At 31.8% G+C, this 27,863-nt stretch overlaps 1 protein-coding gene across 25 annotated transcripts in view; it reads right to left on the bottom strand.

Moving 5' to 3' along the window:
* Dzip3 (DAZ interacting zinc finger protein 3) overlaps positions 1-27,863 on the bottom strand; it is a 98,505-nt gene that overhangs the window by 28,889 nt on the left and 41,753 nt on the right. For 16 of the 25 annotated variants that reach the window (XR_015452686.1, XM_013075452.3, XM_021264003.2 and 13 more), the window contains 13 exons: positions 27,647-27,771; positions 24,623-24,737; positions 20,792-20,911; positions 19,433-19,534; positions 18,015-18,107; positions 17,029-17,081; positions 12,511-12,587; positions 10,370-10,987; positions 7,672-7,704; positions 6,269-6,438; positions 5,454-5,498; positions 2,713-2,738; positions 149-314 (listed from right to left, as the gene is read on the bottom strand). Coding sequence is in view for 24 of the 25 variants with exons in the window: in XM_013075452.3 (XP_012930906.1) it covers positions 149-314; positions 2,713-2,738; positions 5,454-5,498; positions 6,269-6,438; positions 7,672-7,704; positions 10,370-10,987; positions 12,511-12,587; positions 17,029-17,081; positions 18,015-18,107; positions 19,433-19,534; positions 20,792-20,911; positions 24,623-24,737; positions 27,647-27,771 (1,743 nt within the window). In the remaining variant the exon portion in view is untranslated. Of the gene's footprint in view, positions 1-148; positions 315-2,712; positions 2,739-5,453; positions 5,499-6,268; positions 6,439-7,671; positions 7,705-10,369; positions 10,988-12,510; positions 12,588-17,028; positions 17,082-18,014; positions 18,108-19,432; positions 19,535-20,791; positions 20,912-24,622; positions 24,738-24,886; positions 25,023-27,646; positions 27,772-27,863 lie in introns of all 25 variants that reach the window. The other 9 variants (XM_021264021.2, XM_087215010.1, XM_087215037.1 and 6 more) reach the window with 4 other exon arrangements.

Raw genomic sequence — 27,863 nt, 5'->3', positions numbered from 1 at the left:
TATCTTCCTTCATGTTTTTTCTTTCTACCCACAACAGCATAAACCACTGGGCTTTTCAAAAAGTCAAGTTGTTAAGACTCAGAAAAACAAGGTAGCAACTGTTTCTGAAGAAAAAAGGTAGGACTGTATGCTCTCCAGTCATATTTACCTGCTCTATCATGTCCAGAATATGCAGTTCATCCAGGCTATAGAACTTGTCTTCAGTTGCAGAGTCTTCTTGAACATCACTTGCATCATCCTTCAAAAATCTACTCACTGGGTATGAATTTGTTTGTTCTTTCTTCAGTGGCTCTTCTTTTTCTCTCATACATGAACTATAGTGGTGACATGATTGATGTGATTTTTTCTGCAGTGGTTTTCATTTAAGTTATTGTTTTACAAATTACAAATTAGTATTGTACTGATCTCATAAGATGCTCAGCATTAAAAGGGTCCATGGTCAAAGAAATTTTGGACAGTTTTCATACTATGCCTTTGTCTTGAGCATTCACAAGGAATATTAATAAATTTGAGACAGCATTTGATTGAGCTACATATTTAACTGCCCATCCAGTGCTTTCAAGAACTCACTTTTCAAGCTGGGCCCCAACATGGTGGTTCTGTAGGGGCTAAAGCTGAGCACAAGCTTTCCAGTTATATCAGATTGTGCACAAGATAAAAGGCATATGGCAATAACAGTGTAAAAATAGTTTGTTTAACATACAAACAACATACAAACTAATAAAAGTAACATACAAACTTAAAAAAAAGAAAAAGAAAGAACTCACTTTTCAAATTATAACCATCAACATCAGTTACTTTGGGAAACGATATTTTGAGAAATACTAGCAAGCATTTCTACCTCACTATTTACACACACACACACAAACACGCAATATTCTTGACAGGTAAGTTTAATCAGAATTAGTGCTTTGGTCTAATATAAATTTAGATAGAGTTGCACATATAAAGTAGATTATAAAATGAAGGTTCCTTTTTTAACAAGACTTAAAAAACTATAGTGGCAACATAGTAACTGGATGCCACTAAAAATAATGTACATAAAATAGCAATTGAATAATTTTCATACTTATGTCTAAAATTTAAAAGCATGCTAATACCCTCTTAGTTGGCCTATGTATAGTAACTATAAATTTCTTTTTTAATCTCACTGAATGGTAACAAGAAACAATATTTTTACTTACAGTATGATGTAAATAACAATTTTACTAGTGAAAAAACTCTAGGATACACTTATTTTTTAGGACATTGACATCTAAAACCCTGACACCTAATGTATGTAGAGTAATTCATAAAACACTGTATAAATAGTCATGAGTTATTATTCAGATATTGTAGAATGATCTAAGCAATTTTTAAAGTTCAATGTAATCAACTGCTTGTGTAGACTACTGGTCCTTAGACTCAATTACTTTTCTAAATTACCTAAGGAGCTTTTAAAAAAGTTAATATTTCCAGGCATCCTTATACAAGTGTGAAAGTACAGATGAATTTGTACTTTTGAAAAGTTCCCCCAAATAATTCTTAAATTTTTAAGTACAATAATAGCAATGGGACAATATAAAAAATATTCATATTTCAAGAGATGTAAACTGAACCATGGAAAGATAAATTATAATGAAGTTTGGAGTTGAAAATACTTAAAGAACAAATGTCAAAGAAATATAAAACAAATGTGTAATGCAGTGATAATTATTAAATTGGGATAATAGATATATACTATTCTCTTTAATTTTGCATATATTTGAAAGTTCTAATTTAAAAACAAAGCTTCCTGGCTGATTTGATCATTTTCAAAATTTGGATCTATAATGTAAGTAAAATGATCAAAACAATGAATGACACTGTTTCAGTATTACTATTTTATGGCATATAGACATAGCCCAAGGCAGGAAAACCACTGCTCCAATGACTCAACCTTTTGCCAAAGAAAGTGAAAACACATCTTGGCCGATGAACTATTTTGTATATGAGCTACCACAAATGATAGGTTTAAACTTAAGAAAATATGTTCTTGCTGTCATTTTAAAGGCAGCCTAATTTATGTTCTCAGAATTCTCTGAAGTTACTAACACTCAGTTAACTAACTTTTGGTAGGAATGATATCTTCATTAGACTGTCTTCCCTTTCTATTGTTTAATACACTGTCATCAGTCATATGGCTGGACAATGTATCTCACAGTGATCTTTTGGCATTAAAACATTTCTATTACATGTTCAACATTCACTGTCAAGAAGTATGATTAAAAAATCTAAACTCTTTTGTAAAAGGAGTTACTGGGAAATGACAATGATTTATCCTTTAAAGTTAAGTTTCAGTCAAGATTTGGTTAACATAATGTAGAGCATATTTGGAAGTGTTTTATGCAGAACTCAAGTTAGTCCTTAAAGGAAGCACTGACCATTAAATATCTTGAGTATCTGCATAGAAAAAATAGTGAAAGACTATTCTTGCAAAAGAAATGATTTAACTTTTTACAATGTTCTATAAAATTGCAGCAACTTATTAAGATAAAGAACAATCTTTTCTTAATAAGAACATTTCCCAAAAGAAGACTATATTATTGAAAAGGATACTTTAAAAATATTTTTAGGGCTGGGGCTTTAGCTCAGTGGTTCCAGCGCCTGCCTCACAAGTGCAAGGTCCTGAGTTTGATCCCCAGTACCAAAAAATATATATTTTAAAAACTTAACAATTAAACTAATACTTACACTTTTTCTTCTTTTGAATCCTTAGTCTGAAAAGTAGCATCAAGAATTAATGATCTATGTTAACTATATCAACACAACATACTGATATGTCTATATTTATAGGTCAGTGTTAATAAACTTTTATCACAAAGAAAAATTTTTCATATTATGATATTATATGTGTATTTAGTTACATATCTTTAATTATGAGCAGAAAACTGAAATAAGGATTCCATAAGGTATCCATATTGTGTATGATGTGGCTGTGGTATTTTTTATTCCCATTTATTCTATTCCTTTTAAAAATGGCATTTGTGATCCACTAAATTGATTTTGTAATCTACTAAGTCATGACATATAAATTGAAAATCTCTGATTCAGATAACAGAGGTGAATACTGGATTAAGTTTGTACCTACTGGTAAGCCTTGAACAGAGTATATGTAATTCCCATTTATTCGTACACTAATTAGAAAAATGCTTAAAAACTCTCATATAAAGAAAAATCAGACTGGTATATTAAGAAACTTACACTTTAAAAAAGAAGTGTTAAAATCGTAATTGGAAGGAAATCTTTAAAATTCTAAACTTTATGTTCATTAAAGTAAAACTATAGAAGCAATATATCAAATAAAGGTAATATCAATGACAAAACACATTAAATTAAAAACTATTAATTTTTACCATCTCTTGGTTACAAGAAACTTCAGGATCTTCTCCACAGGGAAAAAAATTGCTGTAAATACAAACCTTCCTTTTTATTTCTTATCAGTATACTGAAATTTTTATGTTTCAGGTAACTGACATGTTCAATGTTTAGGACCAGTTTGATTTGATGATTTAGAATTACCAACTCCTACACTGGTTCCAGTGTACTTGAATACCTGAGTTGAAAAGAGCTTTGGGTGCTTATAATGAACATATCTTATAGAGATGATTATTTCTCAAACTCTTTCCATGATATTCACTCTTCCCATGATAACTTCATGCCAATGTATATCAACCTCTCTTCAAAGCATCTCTGCAACTTCTCTCTTATTGAGAAGCTAACCAAATTGAAGGGTTGGATTTGTTTCCTGTTCTGTTTCTTTCTTTCTAAGGCTTCATCACAAGAGCCTTCTATTCTTTTGCCCACTCTAATCCTGGGTGGGAGATGGAAGGATCTAATTAACCCCCAAATAGGTTACTTACAATTTGGATATATTAGAAGCTCAATAAATGGTAAATAGCTCACTGAAGAAAGGGAACATACAGAGTCGATACATAGTCTCTACATATGATTTAAAAGCTATCTGTGCTATCCCTTCTATTTGCTATATAAATTTTACTTTTTCTTCATATTCTTCCAGATTGCGTGATAGATATTTTTAGGACTATTATTAGGAAGATACGTTACAAAAAATTATTAACAGAGAAAACAATGGACAAAATCTTAGAATGTTAAAGAAACAGAAAGTTCCTAGAAATTTTAATATTAGTAGGTATGGATTTTTAGTGGTATTTACACTTATTTTTAGTTGTGTTATTCTCTGCTTAATTTCAATTTGACAATTCCATTGAGCTAAGATTAAGAATTTGAACATCACCATACTTTAATCTTTTGGAGGTAAGAAAGAGCCACACTATATGTCTTTGGAATTTAGCTTTGTAATTTGATACCCATGAGTTTACTTGGCAACTTTAATGTATATTCAGACTTACTGATATTTTGGCAAAAATAAAACAAATCACTAATACTAATGAACTACATTACGCTTTTATCAGATAAGAATGGTTTAAAAGAAAAATTCCTCGTGTCTTTAAACACAAAATGTAATTTTCAAAATAACTTAAGTGAAATAAATTATAATAAATGATAGGAAATAATGATAATATTGATTTTATCAGATTAGACAATAAATTATCTTTATTTTGTTCTTGATATCAGTATTTTGCAAGTTCAATTTTATTGTTTCATGAATGATTAAAATTTGTATACTCTTCCAAATGACTAATAACATGATCTCATCAGATTATAAGTGGGCAAACTACAATCACTTAGTTTATAATATAAGAGATATCTAAATTTCATATAATCTTGATATAATAATAATTTGATTTACTTATGAGAGATAATATTTAAATATATTTCAGACTAGAAAATTAACATTTTTTCAACATAAAGTTTGCATACCATGATGTTTAGCCATAGGCTTGATTAAAAAAAAACTCACTTTCCCTTGTATTTTTCTAAGCAACTAAGAAATTTTTTGTAAAATTATGTTCCTGATAGTGACTTGTTCATTTTGCAACTGGCAAATACCAAGAAAGAAGTGCAGAAAGAAGCTTGTATTTGTACCATTTTTTGCTACACTAGTGCATTGCTGGAAGACCTTCAGACATGAAGAAAATCAGCATTTCTTAAGGTTTCAAAAAATGTTTCTGAACATAGGAGATATCTGACAAAAAGAAGCTGTTATGAAAACAATGAGCAGGCATTTTAAAAATTACAATGGTATGTAAAAATTACTGAAATTTCTAAGTGAGTAATTCAGTCTACTTATTTGTATGTTCAAGTGTACAAATTTGGATTTAGAGACCTGCATATTGTTTAAACCATTCAAGATATAACATATAGACTATAATCATATATTCATTTAAACTATTCCGTCATTTGTACTATGTGTCTATCTGGAGAAATTCAAGTTCTAACAATGAGTATATGATTAAATGCAAGTGTATAATCAGATATCCTTCTATTATAATATTTATGCAGCCCCTTACCTTTTTATTCTTTGTTACTTTCTTTTTCTTTGGTTTACTCTTTACCTAGTAGACACAAAATACATCATTTAATATGCAATCAAGCTATATAATGGATTGTTTTATAAAATGTTTCCCTTAACTATTGATATCTTTCATCTTCTGGCACTATGGATCATATTTCTTTCTAGATTTATGAAAAAATTTAATTTTTATTTTAATTTTAATCTTAGTTTTCTGCTTTTGAAAAATCAGACATATAAAGATCAGCAATCCTCTCAATATGTAGGCTCAGGTAAAACACTGAAGGGTGTTTACTTATACACATGTACATGAGTAACAAAGGAGGAAGGAACTTTCAAAAGAACAACATATTGATGTCTATGAAAGATTAAGCCTAAGAAGAAATGAGTGACTTTATAGTAACTGATGCCACTTATCTGTAAGAAATGTGGAGATTCCATCCTAGATTATTTAAATTCTACCTCTATACAAGTGGCATCAAAATGTGCCAATTTTTTCTTTCTCTCTCCTCTATTCCTTATTTTATTTTCTTTTTACTACCCTCCCACATCTACTTCCCTTTGGATGAAGAAATATTCTCAGAAACTAAACATAGTGCCTGGTTCATAGTAAGTATTCAATATATGTTGGCAAAAAAATGGTTATGGCAGGAAAGATTATGGGTGAAAACAGAACTATTCCAATTCAAGTTCTGGGGGAATACTATAATAAGGATTAGTTAAGATCATTTGGGATGCTTTAAATGCAGTACATGCAACAACTAAAGGCCCAGAATAAGTTCTTCAAATTCAAATATTAATGAAAGCTTATACTTCTTGGAGATCCTTAATAGATTCTGTTGAAGATTCACTGGGTATAGAAGCTTCATCTTTATTCATTTCTGCTAACTGTATTTCACGGTTTGATTTCACATTTATATTGTATTCCATAAGTGGTGGACTTAGGTCTTCTTCCTCATTCTGTAGCTCTTCTATTTCAATATCTAAACATTAAAAACATGACACTCAGAATCTGGATGCAAGAAATTTCAGCCTCTTATTACAATTATAAAACTGACATTTTATTTTTTTCAATTACTAGATGAAAATGCAATGGCTATTTATCAATGACCAAATAATAGCTAAATATACTATCTTGAAACCAATAAACATGAACAAAAATACTATGTTACCCTTCTGGTACCTTAAATAGACTTTGGTATTAGCTACTCTAGAACTTAGAAAGATTCTAAATAATAAGCTTTTGAATCTTGACATTAACCCTAACTAGTATTAGTTTAGGGTATAAATATGAAACAAAGATCAGGAAAAGCCAAAATAACTTTTTTCTCTTTTCCTTAAGAAAGTCACCAACTCCCTATTATATGAATTCTTTGACACTGTACTCCTTGATATTGCCTCAGAGACTTGGTCTCAAAACTTCACCATGGGTGGTCCAACATTTAACTACAAACAAACTCATGGTGTTGTTTCCTTAAGAATAATTTTAAATGTGGAATGTAAATTATCTTTTTAAAAAGGCCTATATGCCTTTAAAAAGCTAGATTTGGTGGTGAACACCAGTAGTCCCATCTACTAGGGAGGCTGAGGCAAGAGAATCTCTCAAGCCCTCCAGTTTAAGGCCAGCCTGGACAACATAGTGAGATCCCATCTCAATCAATCAATCAATCATTGGAAATTTTAAAAAATAGCAATTAACTAGGTATCAAAAATGTATATTGTATAATGTATTGTTAGCCAGATAAAGCTTTATATGCTAAATAGGACATATGAACAGATAAAGCAAACAGGTATGCACTTTTACTTGCTGAAGTGTCCTGTTAGTAAAAAGTGAGATCATCATCTGTAGGCAAACCTGGGTCAATATGTACTAAATACTATGTTGCCCTACTGGTATCTTAAGTAGACTGTAGATATTAGACATTCTAGCACTTAGAATCTAAATAGTACTAAGTTTTTAAGACTTGACATTGACCCTATTAACTCTATAACTAGTATTATCTCAAGATATAAATCTGAAACATAAAGATCAGGAAGAGTTAAAGACCAAGGCTGAGTAGACTCATAGTAGATTCAGAACAGTAGAAATTTGACCACAAGATTTTCCAAGCTTTTAACAAATAGGTATAATTTACTATATAGCTTGTCTCATAGATATCCCATAGGCATCCCAAGTTACAAAGTGACTTCAGCATTTTGTTTTTAAATGTACTTACGTTGACTTCCTGTTATAGACTGTAGAGCAATTCCTATGGTATACAAAGAAAATATTTAGATGTACAATTGCGAATTCAACCAATAAATGTCTGACTGTATTTAAGAAAAGCCATCTTTTTATACAGCACCAATTTATTTTATAATTAACTATAAATGTAACACATTTTGCTCATCAATGCAGTTTAGACAAAGTGCAATCTTTCAATTATAATATAAAGATTACAAGCTGTGTGGCTTGTGTCTAGATGTCCCCCAAAAGCCTCATGCAGTCATGGTGAGGGCATTTCAGAGATGCCTGGATCTAGAGTGTGTTGTGCTGAAATCAAAGGTTTGTGAATATTAAAATTAGTCCACTGATTGCTTTGGCACCTGCCCTAAACCAGGTAGCCTAGGTACAATATAAAAGGGGCAGAAAGAAGCTGCTATTGTTGCTTGTGGCTTGTTGATTGCCTTGCTGCCTTCTGCCTGGCATGAGCTATTTCTCCTCTGTGATGCCCCTCTTCCATGCCAGTCTGCCTTGGAGCCAGCCAACTATGATCTGAAACTTCTACAAACTGTGAGCCAAAACAAACCTTTCCTCCTTTAACTTTGGGTGTCCGGTATTTTGTCTCAGTAACAATTATAGTAACTAAGACACAAGTCCATGATTAAAGATAGTAGACAGGGACCGGGGGATTTAGCTCAGCAGTTCTGCCACCTGCCTCACAAGCGCAGGGTTCTGAGTGTGATACCCAGTACAAAAAAAAAAAAAAAAAAAGATAGTGGACAAAACTTTAATAGCTCAAAGCAGGCATGGTGACTCATGCCTATATTCTCAGCACTGGCTGAGGCATGAGAACATCTGGGCAACTCAGTGAGACCCTGTTTCTAAATAAATAAATAAATAAATAAATAAATAAAGTAAAATGGTTCTAGATGTAGTTCAATGGTACAGCACCCCTGAGTTCAATTCCTAGTAATGAAAAAACTTAATAGTTCATAATAGATAGAAAAATTAGTAGTTCATAAATAGATAGCACATTAAACCAAGCAGTGCATTCTTACTTATTAGTCTAAATCAATGAAGAAATAATAGCCAATTAGGAAACATATTTCCTTGCCCATTAATATTTATTAGGCATCTATGATATGCTATGTTAGGCTCTAGAGATTGAATGGTAAGGAAGAAAAGATAATCTTCACAAATGTTTAGTAAGGGCAATGGATGTTAATCTAATAATCAGGTATATCAATACTGTACTTTTAATAACTGAAGGAAGAGATAAAAAATACTAAGAAAGCTTCTATTATGGACTCAACTAATAAGCTCTTTGGACTACCCCAATGAAAGTTGCTTAAAAACCTTGAATCAGTGCTCAAACACCTTTCTCAAATAACACCTTATTTTCACCACTTTTTGTTATATAAAAATCTTAATAGTGTAAGTGTATTTTGAAAAATACAATTAGTAAGTCAATTTATGAGTCAAAAATTCTTGCCTAACTTTCTCATATCATCAATCTCAGCATCTTTTTGATACTCAAAAAAGGCTCTCAAAGATTAAGCTAGAAAACAGTAGCCAAGAACCTTGGTAAAAGGATGGGAAATGAAACAAGGCAATTACCTCTGAAGAAACTCAGGACCAGTGCGATAATTACTAGAAACTTGGGAAGATTCTACTATTTTAAGAAGTACCTGTGTTACCCACTACACTAATAACTCGGGACCAGAAACAGTTACCTAGAATAGCACAGCAAGAGTTTCAATGATGCTGACAGACCCTGAACTCTACTCCCCATGAGAAATGAAAGCAATCTTGGCATTCCATAGAAGTCTGGTCTTTTACATATCAATAGACACGTCTAGGAATGGCCACTGCTGAACTCAGACACTTAGATGGATGCTATCTGGTATTTTATTCATCTACAAACTAGGTGGTAAAATTTTAAATTAAACATCAACACTAGCAAGGTGTGGTGGTGTATACCTGCAAACCCAGCACTGTGGAGGCTAAGCTGGAAGGACCCTGAGTTCCAGGTCAGCCTGGACTATATACATATAAGATACTGTCTCAAAAAATCCAATGAGCCAAACAAACAAGCAACAACAAAGCCAAATAAACATCAAAATTCAGCTAAAAAGAAAAAGAAACACACACTTATTGTATTTATAAAGGCATTCTTAAATACAGAGTAGCTGTATTTCATGGCATTAGGCATGCTTACTTTTGGAGAAGTGATAAAACTCTTCTATTTAAAAATCTTTTAACAATTCTTTTTTGCAAAAATACAAATTTCTCAACAGGACAAAAGAAGTCCTCTTGAATGCATTCTGTCCATGAATTCTCTCCTACTTTAATCTCATTAATGTCAAATTTTTTAGTTCCCTGTATCATGACATTTTTATGTTTATGTATCTTTGTTTTTGTTTCCCTCTGAAGCATCCTTATTCATCTGCCTCACTTGGCTAACCTCTACCTATCATTAAGAATTCCTTAAATATTGTATTTTCCAGAAAGATTTTTCAGATTCCTTTAAGCTAGGATTTCCCATGTATTCTAGAAACATCTTTAGCACTATTATTTCTATTTACCTTCTTAATAAGTCTATCCTCTCAAGAATGTGAGTTCACTAAATTCTCTGCCAACTATACTGTGCACGGCACAGGCATAGAACAGACAATAAAGGTTTACTGGGTGAAATAAAGATTATTTTGTACCTTGTTGATAGCAGGATAGCATCCTTTGGATGATTTCTGGTACTGGTATGCCTAGGTAGATGGATAGCTGATGGTAATCAAGGGAAATATTCTCAATGGGATTCTCCTTCACTTTGTCGATATCCTCTTGCTTCATCCCAAGACGCAGAAGAATATCTGAAACTTTTTTCCAAATTGAATTGAATTGTGACTCTGTGAGCCCATTCATCAAAATCTCACTAAGGAGGATATCCCTGTAATTGCATAGTCTCAGAATGTCTGCAGACTTAGAGAGGTCAGAAGATGGTGGTTCCATATTCCAGCCTTTTTTGGGTGCAGGGAATACATTCAAATGTTTTATTAGAGCTAATAGGAGGCATAAATCAAACTGTTTGGATTGTGGTAGCTCTTTGTTTGGGGGATAAAGCAGATGCCATGATCCACCCAAAGGGTGATTGGTCCAAAGATGGTTGTAGTAGGATTCCAGTACATTCTTGTGGATGAGCAGCTCTTTTTTCAAAAGAGGGGGTGGCATAGCCTCATCGAATATTTGCCGGACAATGTCAGTACCAGAAATAATAATTATATGAAGCAGATGATAGAAATAATTATAATCAAGTTTGAAGATAGGCATTTCATCTGAAAATGAATTTTGAGAAGTCAAGATATTCCACATTAATGCTCTTTTCCTATGCGCATTACATTCTATGCTCTGGTAGGACAAGAATTATTCTAAAAGAATGAAGCACAGTATAGTGTTTCGCCACGTGTAGTGCTCAATAAGCATGTTGGTTTCTGCCTTGCTGCCAAAATATCTAAACCAAAACAGTATATTCCCAAGCAAAAGTAGCACAAAAACTATTCTCCATCAGAAGCCTTTCAATCATCCACTGTTCTGTTCAAATAAATGAGTTTTGGCCACCAAATGGCATCAAAGTACTAAGCCAGAATTTGTCAAGAATGGTAACTGCCACTGTTTTATTATACTTTATTTATTTTATCATATTTTATCTTAATCAGCACTATGCAAGAGAACTTTCTGTGACAAAAATGTTTTATATTTGCACCGTCCACTACTCATTTGAGTACTGGAAATGTTGCTTGTCTGACGAGCTGTTTGTTCAATTTTACTTCATTTAAATTAATTTCCACCTAAATGGCCACATATGGCTAGTGGCTACAATATGTCAAAAAAAATAAAGTGATCTAATGCCTTGTTACTCAAAGAGTGGTCCACAGACCAATGGTATCAGCATTCCCTTTGGAACTGTTAGAAATAGCAAGCTCCACTCCAGACTCATTGAATTGGCACCTATATGTTAACAAAAGAGCCAGATGATTCAATATATATTCAGAGTTTGAGAAGCACTGATATAATAAACTTCCTGTCCTTACCCAATCTGATGAATTTAATGATTAAGTAGGTATTTCATCAGTGAAATGGAATAAGGTATGAAATTAAAAACTATTTGATATTTTCCCCAATATCAAAGTACTTCCAGAGGAGGAAAGTAGACCGAGGAGAAATAGATAGTAGTCATGATCTCGTGTTTTAGAGATTTTTCAATCAATATTTTTGCTTAATACACTAGATATATATTGTGAGGGTGAAAAAATTAAAAATAAAATGATTCGAGGAGCTTTCTCCAGTTTACCAAATATAGAATCAGGGCGTTAGGGATATCCATTCTCCCTAGCAAGGACTATCACCAAACTATTCTTCCAAGGGAACAAGGGCCTGCAATGTCTCAAAGTGAGGATATAGCACTTCCTGGTACACTTATAAGTAGTTGGCACCTAAGTTCACATCAGTTGGCTCCAAGTGTCAAATGCTTATTTCTTGCACATTAGGCTGCTCAGTGCTTGCTCTATTAAAAGGGAATGCAATAAGAGTAAGGGGACTGAAAGAAACCTCTGCTGGGGCAAATCTTACTGTGTAGTCACCAGACCTAAAGTACCTCTTCATAGGTTGCCAAAGTAATATGAGATCCACATACCTGTCTGTAAGATCAAGCCTAGTGCCTATGTCAAGTGTTTCTTAATGGTGTAAATTTAAGTTTAGTGCATGACAAACATTAGGTGATAGCATGATTGTTAATGGCATGGCACTTTACAAATAAAAGATAATTGTCAATAGGAGTCATACAGAAATAAAATAATACCTTTTGTATTAAATTTTAAACTGATCTTCGGTCTTATATCAGTATCAGCTATTTTCAGAGACATCAACTTCTTATAACTGCAAGTGGGAAAAAACTTACGTTAGAGTGAAGTAATACCACAAATAAGTCAAGATTTGTAGTATAAACATGGCTAACAAAAGCAAAGAAGAAAATTGAAAGAATAAATACAAAAACACCAACAATGACAATCCCATATTGTCATTTTCACTGGAATAAAGATTTAAGGAACATTGATAGATTTCACACAAAAAGAATCAAACTTATTTACAAGAATAAATGTGGTAGCAGGACAACAACAGCCGCAACAATAAAAGCAATGATTTGTATTATTTAAAAAAAAAAAAGAAAAAAAAAAAAAGCAAATAGGGAACCTGGAACTCCTTACTCCTCCTTTACAACACAATTTTTTGGCAATAATTATTCTAAGAAAACCAACTTAATGCTGAATGATTTTAAAAAATAATGAAACTGGTATAATAGCAATAAAAACAATTAGAAAACAGAGAGGGAAGAAGTAGCAAAATTTATTAAATAGACTAGGACTAGGTAAACCTTACCATTAAATGAATGAAAAAAATACTGTGGCTTGGCTTTGAAATCAACTCTCATACAGAACACAAAAGAAAATAAAAATATAACTACACTAGGATGTAAGCTTAACGAGGCCAGAAATTTTGGTGGTGGCTGTTGTTATTATTAAATGATCTTATCTCTAACACCACTATAACATTGCCAATCACCCACAACATTGGAAATAATATAAATTCTAACAATATGAAGCACTGGCTAGGATAGTTATGTAAAAGAAATTCTCCTAGACTGCTGATAGAAAGTGTAAATTGGTAAAACAATTGTGCAAAACAGTTTGGCAAAATCTAGTAAAGTTGAGAATATGCAATAAATGGATTAACAATTCTAGTTCTAGGAATACATTCTGAAAAATGTTCTATATAAATTAACCTGTGAATATATATAATAATGTTCCTTGTAGCACTATTGTTACAGCTTACAATTAGAAATGAGCACAAAGTACCAAATGAAAAAGTTGAAAAGAAGGAAGGAGAATTAAATCTAACGGTATAAATAATTAATAGAAAACTCACATGGAATAAACCCCCAATTTAAAGGCAAAGATCATCACTTTTTCTTGTACTATCATCAAGAAATCAAATAGTAACAAATGATGGCAAGGCTGGGGGAAAAAGGAACCCTCTACATTGTTGGTGGGAATGTAAACTAGTACAACCATTATGGGAATCAGTATGGAGATTTTTTTAAAAACTAAACTTTCTGTTTGATCCAGCAATTCCCATTCCAGGTATCTTCCCAAGAGGGTTAAAGACATCATATTACAGGGATAGATGCATGCCCATGTTTATAGCTGCACAACTCATTAAGAGCTAAATCTCAGACAACTGAATAAAGAAAATGTGAATAAAGAAAATATAAAATAGAGTACTATTTTGACATAAGGAAGAATAAACTTGAATCATTTGTAGGAAATAGGTGCATCTTGAGATAATGCTTTGAAATAAATCAGAGTTTAAACATCACATGGTTTCTCTTAAACAAGAAATGTAAAATATAAATAAAGAACAAAATAAAAGACAGATGATGGGAAGTAGGGAGACAGATCTTTTGCAAGTGGGAATGGAACCAAAAGATGGAAAAATGGGGGAGAAAGGAGGGCATAAGGGAATGAAAAAGGAATTGAGATGTATTATCTACATGTACCAACTCCCCATGAGGAATGTGATCATTACTGCAAACATGTACTAATGAATAATAAAAATTGGAGAAAAATAAGCTGGTTAAAAAATGTCAGGTGCAGTTTTTGTATCAATATCAAAGAGAGAGAGACTTGATGGAGCAATATTATTACTGACAATAAAATCATTAAGAAAAAGATAATCCTAAATGTATATAGCAACTAGTAAAACAGTTTCAAAATACATAAACAGACAACAGACAAAGACAAAATATAGATACTGTACCAGATTTTAACATTTCTCTCTCAGTAATTGAGAGAAAAAGTAAACAAATAATTAGTAATGATATAGAACAATGAAACAAAATTACAAACTACCTTTGTGTACTATATAGAACACTCCATACAAAAGTAAAATATAGATTCTTTTCAAAAGCTCACTCATCAAAATATGAAACATTATGGATCATACGGCAATCTCTGACAAATTATAAAGGATTGTAGTACTAGAAAAATACATCTTGTAATCACAGGAATTAAAGGAATAATTATCTGAGAAGACAGCTGAAATATCCCTAAACATTTGGCAATTCAGTAACACAGTTCCAAGTAACCCTTGGTGTACCCGTACACACACACACACACACACACACACACACACATACACCAAATCAGAAAACATTCTGAATTTAATAAAAAAATAATTTTCAACATAGCAAAATGTATGGGATGCATTTAAAAAGTAACTCATGGGAAATCAGTTTGTTAAGAACAGATTTCAAATCAATGATAAGAGCTTTCATTTCAGCAAATTAAATGCAAAATAAGTAGAAACAAGCAAATAACAAAGAGCAGAAATCAATGGAATTGTAATAAAAATATTAGAGAAAATCAGTGAAATAAAAAACTGATTCTTTAGCAAGATCAGCAAAATGGATATATCTCTAATAAGAATGGGAAGAAAAAAATACAAATTGCCAGTATCACCAATAAAAACAATGATGTCATGCAGATCTATGGTCTGTTTAGCTGAAGAAGTCACAAAATTGAAGCTGTAGATGTATGGCCACTGAAGAGATGGGGGAATCCTAGAAGGGAAAGACAGAAAAGGGAGCCCCAAATTCTTTTGAGCTACATTTCTGACTGAACACTGACTAAACACTGAACCACACAACTGTGAAATAAATTTAAAAACAGCTAGCTAGACAAATGCTCTGGATTGAAGCTGGAGTTACTCCCCACCCCCGGCAATAGAGGTTATAACTCCCATTCCGCCAAGTTAACTTCCAATTAAAACAAAAATAAATTATACACTACATTGGAGAATAATGAAATTCAAAATCTCTACATCTACTATATATTTACTGAGTACCAGCTATGTGCCAGGAATTATGCTACATGAAAAATAAAGTTCTTGTCCTCATGGAGTTTACAGCCAAATGAAAAAAATACCCAAGAAAGTATAATAAAGTTAGGAAATGTTTTTATAGAACTAGAAGGAATACGTGATAAAAACATCTACTTTTATCGAAGTAAGGCTTCAATGTTTTAACTAGGTAAAAACAAAGGAGCAGGGTATTCCATGCAAAGCCTGTAATAGTAAAACAGTTTTACTTCCAGTTAAGAATCTGGAGTTTTCATGAGATGACACTGTGCTGTGAAGAAATTAAAAAGAAGCACAGTATAGGTGGTAGAGAGTATAAAACTAAAAGAAGCTTGGTATATATGGTAAGAGCATGAGATGACACTACTAAGTTCAGTGGGTTTCAAGATAACTGAAGAGTGAAGGTAAGAAATTTCAATTTTAAAAGCAGTGAGAAAACTGAAAGATTTTCAACCACAGAGTGATATATTTCAATTTTTATTTTAGAAAAGTTCTACTGACAGCGATGTAAACAGGAAGATGAGAGAAAGGCAAGGCTACAAACAGACATATTAAGAAGTTGTTTCAGAATTTTAAATAAGAACGACAATCTCATTCAGTTTAGTAAAGGAGGCAGGTAAGGCAGAAAAGGTATTAAAGAGTCACAAGGAAGTGTTGGAAAGAAAAATCAAGACTTCAGTTTTGGGCATGCTGAATTATTTGTGAAAGAATAAAGGTGGGGCTATTTAGGATGCAGACAGATGTACAGGTCATTTTTAATAGAGAAAACTGTGCTAAATACAGATCTGGATTTCACTAACATATAAAGGAAAACTGAGGAATTAGCTATTAGTACATCGTCCTTGTGTAGACTGAAAATTATATATATTTATCCTTTAAATAGAAAAGAAAATCAATGAGTTACAAGAACTTTTTATATCAAAACTTCTAATTTTAATTGTAACACTCTACACCTCCATGAATTCCTAGCTTAAAATCTGTGCGTGTGTGTATGTGTGTGTTGTGCATGCACGTGCATTATTCAGAAATAAAGTTTCTCATCTAAGAAACAGAGTCATATTGTGAGATAAGCTTAGAGGGCTTTGAAGGATAAGACAAAGTCTTCATAAAAACCTACTTAAAGAATAACTTTAAGACATGTTTTGTTTTTAAGAAAGGATAATTTTCACACTTAAGAGAAAAATATCCACATGCTTTTTAGTTCTTTGATTTAAAATATAACTGTTTATATTAATGGGAATAGAGAGGGAAACAAATGGCAGGCAATTCAATATGATTTTTTCATACATCTAATAATTCCTTAAAATTTTAATAGTGTTCTAACAGGTGCCAGAACACAGAAGGAACAACTAAAAATACATATATGTGCATAAAATAATAATGTAATATTTTATTTTAAGCTTACCTTGCTCCTAAATTTTCAATGGTTATATATTCATCTTTTCTCACGACTTCAAACTGCAAGTGATAAAAAAGCCCTAAAGTAATTAAATTTCAAAAATTCTTTAATATTAGATTTTTAGTCTTAACATTTGAAAACAAACAATAATAATGAAGCCATAGTGAATATAAACCAAAACAGAATGGTTAGCAATATATAATCCTTTTAAAAATAACAAAGCTAATAAAGTCTTTGTAAATAGGGAAGGGTGGAGGGGGTGAAGGGAGGGCAAGGAATGGGGAAAAAATAGGAGGCAAGATGCATCACGTAAAGGTAAAAGGTCCCAATGAGAAATGTAATTGTGTTGTATACCTAAAATGTACCAATAAAAGAATTTAAGAAAAATAAATAAATAACAAAGCAGAGTACCCTTAAAAAGCTGTTCTACTTACTATGGGATTTAAATGCCAAATTTAAAATATAAAAATTGAATAAAGATAAAGTAAAATTCATTTTTACTTATAAGTTGGGTTTATTGTAATTTGAAAATTCAACACAGTATCTCATTAATTATAAAATAGTATTATTTTACTATTATAAAGTAGTATATATAAGACCATTTCTGCCTTTGATACTATCTATGTAACAGCTACTGTATCTATAGATATATTCATAGGAAGATATTTATAGACTAAAAGAGGTTCAGAAAGTCTCAAATTATTTTTAAACTTAGGTGGCATAGAACTAAATAATAATCCTTGGCTCATGATAATCTTCTCATTGGTATACTCAGGGCAAATTTAACTGTTTCTCTGTGTGATTTTATTTTTAAATTATCCTTTTCTTAAAGACCACTTTTCATAATTCATAGGAACAGAAAGAGTAGAGGAGTTAATCACCATCAAAGAATACATGGCTAGGATTTTATTATTATCATTTCCAAATCTGTTTAAAGTAAAAAATACCATTTCAGTGAAGGAAAACAAGAAAAGCAAGAAAAAGATACTCACCAAAATTTTAACAATTCCAGGTACATCACCTTGTAGCATCCTTACCATGTCACCTGTGCATCCTTCCTTCAAACACGTTTTCCCACTAAAACTCTAAAGTTATTAATAGAAAAACAATAAAAAAATAGAAAATTCACTAATGTACAAATCTGAGTAAAGCCATATAAAATTAGAAGCAGATGTTGCTACATGGTAAATGGAAAGATACAACTAAACATTTGAGTTAGCTGTTCAGATTGTCCAGGTAATATATCAATAGATATGACTTCACTGTCTTCTCTGATCATTTCTAGTTCAAAATCTTTAAGAATCTACATTACAGTTTAAAATATATTTGCTGTTACACAAAAAGCAACTTTAAGTAGATATACTAATTAAGCAAATATTTTAAAAATATTGAAGATTGGATATTTGAGGATGCCAGAGAATAACAAAGGATTCCAGAAAAGAGAAGTCCTTTCTCTGGTTCTGATTTTGCTATTTCCTTTGGTTAAATTACTTATATTTCTTTTACTTCTTCTTTCTGCTAAAGATGATCACCATTCATTGCCACAACAATTAAAGAAATTGTAAAGTACTTGCACATCACTTAAAAATGAATAATAATGCTTATATGATTGTTTATACAGTTTGCAATGGTAGCTCACCTGTTTTATCTGTTTATACTTACACTGAATCTATAAAGGAAGCTTATCTTATCCTCACTTTAGAATAGAAAAAATTAGACTCAGAGTAGTTAAATTACAAGGTAAATGTAATAAAATCAGTAAGTGACTTAATTTGGACTTGAGCCCAGATTTACCAACTCCATATCCAGTGATCTTTCTGCTATATCACAATTGCTTTATAAGGTTATTCTGTTGTTTGCACAACGTAAACCTTACAGAACCAAAAGTAATATAGATTCAACTTATCATAATCAGCTCACTAAAGATTAATTAATATAGAACTGGGCTTTGGATTTTCACTTCACTTTTAATGGGAAACAGCTAAATTTAGTATATAACTAATACAACATGAACAAATCCAAATATGGAAACTAAAGTTTTTCCTTATTCTCACCCCTAGAATAAAAACAATTCTTAAAATCATGTAATTATCCTTTTTGTGTGTTGCTATTCTTTAATTCTAAATCCTTTGCAGGAATATATGCAACAATACTTCTATCCTTGAGGATAAATTTAGAGAGGAGAACAGACTCATAGAAATCATTAAGTAAAGCAACTGGTGAAATACCTCTACAAAGAGCTGTTTAATAAAGATGGATAAATATGGTAGGAAGATAAGCATCAGAGAGAACTGAGCAAAAAGGAAAAGAAAAAGAAAATGTGACTAGAAAGAAATGAAAAGGAAGAGGATCAAAAGAAAAAAAAAGAAATGCTACAATAAAGTTTAAGAAAGAAAAGCAAATATAATACCTGATCATTTTCACCAGGATATTTTAAATTCTTGAATTTTTTCCAACAAATTTTGTGGAAATAAATACAGCAATTTTTACTGCACATTAACTGGAAAAAACCCTTGGGAGAGAAAAAGTAAGCTATTGATAATGGAAATAGCAATGTAGATACAGATACTGTCTCCTCAAATCATTTTTAAAACTGTAACTGAAGAGTTCTGCATAGTATTCAAAATTTAAAGATTGCCAAAGAACTTTACAACATTAGAAACTGAAAAATTATGAGTTTAAAAAGAGGAAGCAATGATTTTACAACAAAATAGCAGAAAGTCAACCAGTGATATTTGTAAAGGAATTATGGTCTACTCCTCTTCATCTTCATTTTTACCTTTCTCTTTTCCTCCAGTCCCAACTCCACACCATTATTCTTTGAATTTCCTCTGTCCCTCATCACCCACACACTTCATATTTGCCCCCTTGGTAATAGCACCTGAGCTACTGTGTTATGTCAGGATATAGAACTTTTTTGTATTTCCTATCGTAAACATCCTGGGAAAAATAGCCCTGTATCGTTTTAATAGGAATTCTGCTTAGATGATAAAACTCTAAACTATATGCCCACTACTTTCTTCTGGAACTTACTGTTTATTTGATTGGAACCCTGTATCTTTCCTAGGAAGGCTCAGGACCACATTACCAGGTCACCTAAACCAAACAGAAAATACCTGGCCCTGAGCACCGCATTTCACCAGGCCCAGTTACCAGGTTTTTTTACCCTAATGAACAGATCTTGGCTGTCTCTTTCTCTCCACCTTTCCTGTCTGCTGTACACATTATACCTTACAACTGAGACTTCATTTATCTTATAAAGCGGGATCTAATTTGCACTGATGGTCATATCTTATTCAATCTTGTGATTTCACATAATCATATTCTGACTGATCCAGAGAGATCTATTAAAGGTACTCTAATTATGGGATTTCCTCAAATCAAAACTGATCTAATCCACCCTTCACAAAAGACCTATAGAAGAGATAATAATCAATTAGATAACAGTATACTGAGGAGTAACAATGTATCTTCTTAGTGAAATGCTACTATTCTCAACCTCTAATATTTCTAACTATAAACAAATTTTTAGATTATTTTCACTGTGATTAGACATATAATAGTTATAAGTTCAGAAGTACATGTTACAAAAACCTTACCAAAGCCAATTCATTCTTTTATTGACTCAGAATATAGATACTACACTTTTTTGAATCTATGTTCTTGGAGATAGTCAAACAACTTTCCAATTGCATTAGCACTATAATTAAATTAATTACTTTTAATTTTATAATCACATTAAAAAATAATTAATTGGTAATTATAGTACCTTATAATTTGTGTTCTTTAAAATGTCAGCTTCACAAGATCGCTCACAATCTAGATAACTACAAATGGTCTGTTTCATTATGTTACTTTCAGTTGTCTTGATAAAACTATTGAGGAGATCCTAGATTTTAAAAGTAAAAAGAATTTTCATGAATTAATAATGATAAATTAAGACAATAACATTTCTAATGTTTAACGCAAGTGGTATGTCCATGCTATATTCTTTTAGAGGAACTTTTATACATTTTTTAAAAACAGTAATAGAACACATTTCCCTCACTCAAAATAACCAACATATAGAAAATTTCTAAATTAGAAATATTAAATTTCTTACTGAATGATTCAAACATAAAGAAAGGAGAGATGTATATGTTTGAAACTATACTTTTCTTCACTATCTTAATCTATAGCATAACATTTGGCATGTCCCTATCAAGAATTACTTGAATACACACACACACACACACACACACACACACACACATCAGAATCAGCTCCTAGGATAGTATGTTGACAGTTGAACTACTATAGTGGTACATGTCATTCACAGCAGTAACAGGCAAAAGTACAGTATAGAAATACATTTTTTCTTTTTAATTTTATTTAAAAAAAATTTTTATTAGTACATGTTTACAGTACATAATGTTTATCTTACTTTTGTGTAGTTGGTATATGTACATAGTACATCTTAATTCTTGTTTTTCAGCCCCTTTCCTTCCCCCTTCCACTCTCCCTCCATCTCTTGATCCCCTTCCAATACCAATAGTTATACCTTGGAATAAATTTCACATTTAAAATGCTGATTAAATATAAGTGAAACACATAATCAGGTCTAAGATAAGTGATTAGACAAAATTTTCAACACTTATTCTTAGAAGAATCTACTAGATTTTCAATAGGATTTTAAAAACTATTTTAAAGGTATATAATATGACAAATAATCTTCTATAAATTATTTTACAAATGTCAGCCACATACAGAAAAGGTTGAGAAAATCTGTCAGAAGGCAGGACAAAATAAAAATATAAAAAATATGAAAAAAATAATAGTAGACAATCAGTCCAGTATGCAAAAAATGGGATAATAAGTACTTAAAAAAGAAAAGAAGAAAGTAGTAAGCACACAAATCAGGAAAATATACCAGAATAAAAAACAAGTTGTGAACACTGGGGGCACAAAGGATTTTCCTTTAAAACTCTTAGAATGAAAATAGAAAGTAAAATATAAAACAAATCACATGTAAAAGTTTGAAAATCATAGTAAGATAAAATTTCTCCAAAATAATAAATATTGGAAGACAGAAGATAAGAGAAAAACACTCTTAGAAATGAAAACTTATTTTCAACTTACAATTCTATGCCCAGGCAAGATATAGATGAAGTATGCCAAAGATAAATTATTTTGACACTTAAAATTTACTAAAAAATTTACATCCCAAGCAAGCACTCTTTTATGGGAAGCTGCTGGAGTAGCTGCACCACTAAAACAAGAGAGTAAACCTAAAAAGAAGAAAACTTGAATTCTGAGCCACTTGTGAATTCTACACAAGAAAAAAGTAGAGAGAGCTTGCAGGATGAGGTCAATTTGATAAGAATTTAAAACTACTGATAAGATATGAGAAGAAAGTGTGTGTGTGTGTGTGTGTGTGTTCCCGCACACACACAGATACATAAAGGTGTGTTTGTATTAAGTGAAAAGTCAAGATAAAACCTAAAGTGAAAAAAAATTTAAAATAGCAATTCAATTTTTTGAAAAATATGTAAATATCAAAGCAAGATGTTTAGAAGTCTTAGAAGGAGTTTCCTCTGGGAATTAGAGACAACAGAACAGAAACCTAATTTTTAAGTCCATTAAAATGTTTTTTGGCAAACTGCATACAGATATTACTTTGCAAAATAAAAATTCATTGAAAGATTTGAAGTAATAGAAAAGAATATCTTAAAAAGAAGAGAAATAAGAGTAAAAAGACCAAATAGGGACTGTTTTGAACAGGTAAAGAAGTTCAATACCTAAAAAAAAAATACAAGATTATTATTTTAGTAAGTCAAAGTTTAAAATCATATGAATATATTGACAGTACCAAAAACAATCTCTATATTACTAATAATCTCTATTTGTTACTAAGAGGTATATTAAAATATTCCATTGCAACTGGAGATTTTTTATTTCTCTTTTAGTTTTCTCAATTTTTTCATATAATTTGAGGCTTAATTATGAGAACTATACAAATTCTGAGTTGTCGTAGCCCAGAATAATTAAATTTTGTATTTTTGTGATCTATATCCCCCTTTATCTTGAGGAGTAATTTTGGTCTTAAAGTAAGCTAAAATATAAGGATCCAGAAGTTTTTAAGTAAAAGTTTAAAAAAGATATGTCATTCAAACATTAACCATGAAAAACCTAGTATAGTTATGTTCATATTAAATAGATTAAAGTGACCTACATAACTGAATAAAAATTACCCAAAAGATAAAGAACATCCAAAAAAATATATATATATGTAACACTGAGGGGTATGGGGAAATGGAAATCTCACATTGTCTTAATAATATAAAGTGGTACAATTTTATCTGAGAGGCTATATAGAAATATTTATTAGCAACTTTACAAGTGGGTGAATACTTGCTTCACAATTCTACCCTCAAATTTTTTTAATTCATTAATTTTATTGGTACATTTTAGGTATACAATGTGATGACACTCATCATTGGGTATTTGTACATTTACATGATTATATCTTGGTTCTCATTTTTTTCCCATTCCCCTACCCTCCCTTCCAACCCCTCCACCCTTCCCTATTTACAAAGACTTTCTCTTTTTTCCTATTCTCCTATTTATTCCTTACCCTTCTTTCATTTCCCCTACCCTTCTCATTTCCCCTTCCCCTCTGGACCTTTTCTTCCAATTTATTTTAATGGAATGATGTGAAAAATATCCAAAAATCACTTTTTATAAGAATAAAAAACTGCAATGTTCAAGATAAACTAAATGTTCAACTCTAAAAATTGGATTAAAGTACAGTTCTATGAAGTACTATATAAAAATCATTGTTCTATAATAATCTAATTACTGGTAATTAAAAATACTATATAATTCCAGGACACAAATACAAATGTGTAACATTAAACCAATTTAGAAAAATAAAAAGTATGAGTGTTTACACATGTAAGTCTGTGTGGAAAGACATAAATGAAAATGTTAGCCAGGGCTGGTGACACATGTCTATAATCCCAGCACTTTCAAAGGCTGAGGCAGGAGAACAGAAAGTTCAACCCCAGCCTGCACAACTTAACAAAACCGTGTCTCAAAATAAAAAATTAAAAAAGGCTGGTTTGTACCTCAGTGTAAATGCCCTGGATTCAATACCAGAAAAGAAAAAAAAAAAAGGAAAGGAAAGAAAATAAAATATAAAAGAGATGAAGAGAAAATAAAAGAAAAAAAGGCTAATGATGGCTTTGCCATCTGAACAAATATGCATAAATTTTACTTATGTCTATGGGCATTTGGGGCAAAATTTATAAACAAAGCGTTTACCGCTTTACAAATTAATAACAAAATAATGGTAAATATAATTAAAAAATAAATTTAACTATTACATTTAGCTCTAACCATGTCACTAGACTAGTATGGATAGCAGTCTTGTTATGCTGACTACCACACTTTTACTTGTTGAATCACACATTGCACACTAGGCAATAAAAGCTCAAGTTTCATTCTATGAAAAGCTAATTTACAACAAAAGAATGTGCTTCCTATAGAATATCATGTAGTTGGTTTAAATAATACTTTATCAAAGATGATTCTGATTAGTCACAGATGAAATATTTCTTACTTTAAAAGTTGTTGGTAAATCTTCATCTTCTGTAGGATCTATGTCAAACCAACGATCATTTATATCTCCTATTTCTTGTAAGCTTTTATGAAATTCTAGCAGTCCTCCATTATACCTGTAAGGCATTTTAAAATAAGGTGAGTCTGAGGGGTACTCTAGTACTGTATAGTTTACTAATGAAGTAAAAAGTAACCCTTTTTTGTGGAAAGTAGAGTGGTGATAACCTCTGGCATGCTATACAAATATAAATACTAGGACTCTCACCTGTGGTAGATTGGGATGAAATACAGGTGGAGGGGAGGCAATAGATTATGTAGTAGTTCAAGCTTGAACAGTATGGGGGCCATAATAATTAAAGGAATGGTAGAGTTGGTTGACTTTTGTTAACTGTCTTGGAGGCCTTGAAGAAAGAGAATGATAGGCACATGTCAGCCAACTATTAATTCAGGACACACTATGAAAACCAGAAGGTCTGTATGGCAGCATTTAAAGAGACTCTCATCTTCTATATTCATAAAAATAAACTGTGCTGAAAATAAGGGATAGATGTAATCATAAAGTGGAGCAATTTACAAATGAGAGCAAATATATAGCCTCCACAAACTTACTATAGACTCAGACTGTTACTGTCAGTACAAGAGCTAGAAGTCATCTTTGTGACATTTAAAGAATCCTCACCTCCTCCAGACATAAGGACAACATATGCTGAATAAAAGCCCAGGATTTAGTCATAAGTGTAGAACAACTGAAAGGAAACCAAATGTACAGTCTCAACAGGACTACTATGCTATAATCAGGGCTTTGATAGTAATGAGTAGACCCATAGAGGTAAAATGAGGATATTTAAGTGAAAGTAGTTTAAACACAGAGTGTTTAAACTCTTCCTAAACCATGTTCCTGGCAAAGACCTCTTGTTTGCTGCAGAAGAGCTGCCTGTCATTAAGTAGAGACCATGCAAAAATATCATCAGAGATGCATATCTCAAAAGACCTTGCCTTTCCTCCTCCTCATCTTCCTCTCTCCCCAGTTATTGCCTTCAGAACAGTATGGCTAAGGTCAGGTAAAAAAGGCTCAAGTAGGAAAACAGAATCCCTGCCCAGAAAAAGAAAATTGTTTACCATAAGAACTGCAGAATCTACTAGTACATACAGGCAGAAACATGCATGAGACTATTAAAAGTGTAAATGAATGGGCAAAGACAAGGCTGGATGTGAAGTATATACTAACAGGGAACAACTTACAGAATTCAGGGTATACTTTCCTAGCAAGGACCTATGAAACCAGTCTGAAAATACTCCTAAAAACTTGGCTCCAGAAAAGGTTCCTAAAAATTTGGATACAATATTGGCCTATAGTAAGTGGGGTAGAAATGCTGGACATTTCTTTGTAGAGTAAAAATGAGTCAGAAAACTCACAAAGATAAGAATGTTAGCATAGACTTACTACATAAGAACATAGAAACTGGGCTGTAGATGTGGTTCAGTAGTAAGAGCAAAGGGCTAGCATGCATGAGGCCCAGGGTTCAATCCCCAGGACCACAAAGAACAAACAAACAACACAGACATCGCTATGACAGACAATGTAGACAGCATTCCTGGGAAGGCTCACAGGATACTTCATTTGTCAGTACAATAAGAAATACAGAAAAAGAAGGGCACCACCGCCTTTGATAATCTCAGTAGTGGGTTGTCCTCCAGAGGCCATAGATGAAAGAAATGATACTACCATACAACTGGGTTTTCTAGTGTCAATGATCTCGAAAATGAATTCTTCTTAATGGCCTTAAGTAAAGAGGCTAAAACGTAGTTTGCATATCTGAAGGAAGGACAGCAGTACACATTCTTTGTCTTGTCTCATGTGATGTTAATTCTCCTACTCTGTCACAATATAGACTGAAGAGATTTTCATTATCTTGCATTTTGCAAAGCATAACATTAGCCCACTAAACTGATGGGATCATGCTAATCAGACCTAGCAAATGGGAAATGGGAAGTCTTACATATCCTAGTAAAAAATAGGCATGCCACAGAGTTAGGAGATAAAAAAAACAGAATCAAAAACCATCATGCAGGTGACACTTTTAGGAATGATTTGGCCCAGCAATCATAGTTCACAGGGGTTTCCTCAAATAAACTCTAATTCATCCCACAAATCTCACTAAACCAGTATTTTCTGAGGGAGATTTCTGATTCTTAAAACCAGGCTGGAGCTCTAATAAAGGCTTGTGTTATTCACTGTATTTTCCCTCATAGATCTTTAGCATTTATCACATTTCATAATTGAGTATTTTATAAATGATTATTTTTATTAAAGTCTATATCCTTCATCTACTGTCTGCTACATGGGGATAAGAACTACTCCCCATAACCTAGCACAGTTTCTGGACTATGATAGCTGTTTAGTAAATCAAATGAATGAATGATGCTATAAAGGCTAAGGATCTTCATTTAGGAAGTAAGTAGATAATCTGTATAGGTTCTTCTATACAATTTCACTTTCTTAAAATACAAAATAACCAATATTCTTCAAACTCAGGATTTAGACCCTTTCAACTCTTTATAAGAAAACTTTTACTTTAAAAAACTATTTTAAGACACTGGTGATAATATTAAAAATCACAACCATCATTCATTTATTAAGTACTACATATTTTGTATCCCAGTCACTGTTAATCACCTATAATATCCTTATGAGATGGACACTATTATTAGTTCCATTTTAGAGATCAAAAACATAAAGGTTAACAACATTAATTTTTGTAGGCTAAGTGGAAGAAAATGTATTTGGATCCAGGTCAATCAGAATCCACAGCCTATGTTCATAATATCAATGCTAGGCTACCTCTTATTGCCATGGTCTGTTACATCTGCTTATTTAATATTTTCAAGTACTTTAAAGATAATGAAGATTAAAACAGTCTGAGAGCGTGAATATCATGATCCTTTGTATATTGTCAAATTTTATTCTTATTTTACAATCCTGAAAGTTGACAGTTAAGATCTGTCTATTAATTGAAATCCTTACCTCTTTTGAGCACATCGGAGTAAACCACGTCCAAAATAGACTAAAGACATAAAATTTTCACAAATTTCATTTTCTTGGATCACCATCTTCATCACCAGAAATTTATTCTCAGCTTCTGTATAATCCTGTAATAACATAAACCAGGTTTGGCTGATGTGAAATATATTTCTTTCTTTAACGTAAAAAATTATTTCCCAAACTGGAGAAATTAGGGCAA

Source organism: Heterocephalus glaber, unplaced genomic scaffold, assembly GCF_053883595.1.
Source record: "Heterocephalus glaber isolate CG9 unplaced genomic scaffold, H.glaber_assembly_v1.0 deba00000122, whole genome shotgun sequence".
In the NCBI taxonomy this organism is placed as follows: Eukaryota; Metazoa; Chordata; class Mammalia; order Rodentia; family Bathyergidae; genus Heterocephalus; species Heterocephalus glaber.
Note: the sequence above shows the minus strand (reverse complement) of the source record. Positions and strands in the feature narration are given on the sequence as shown.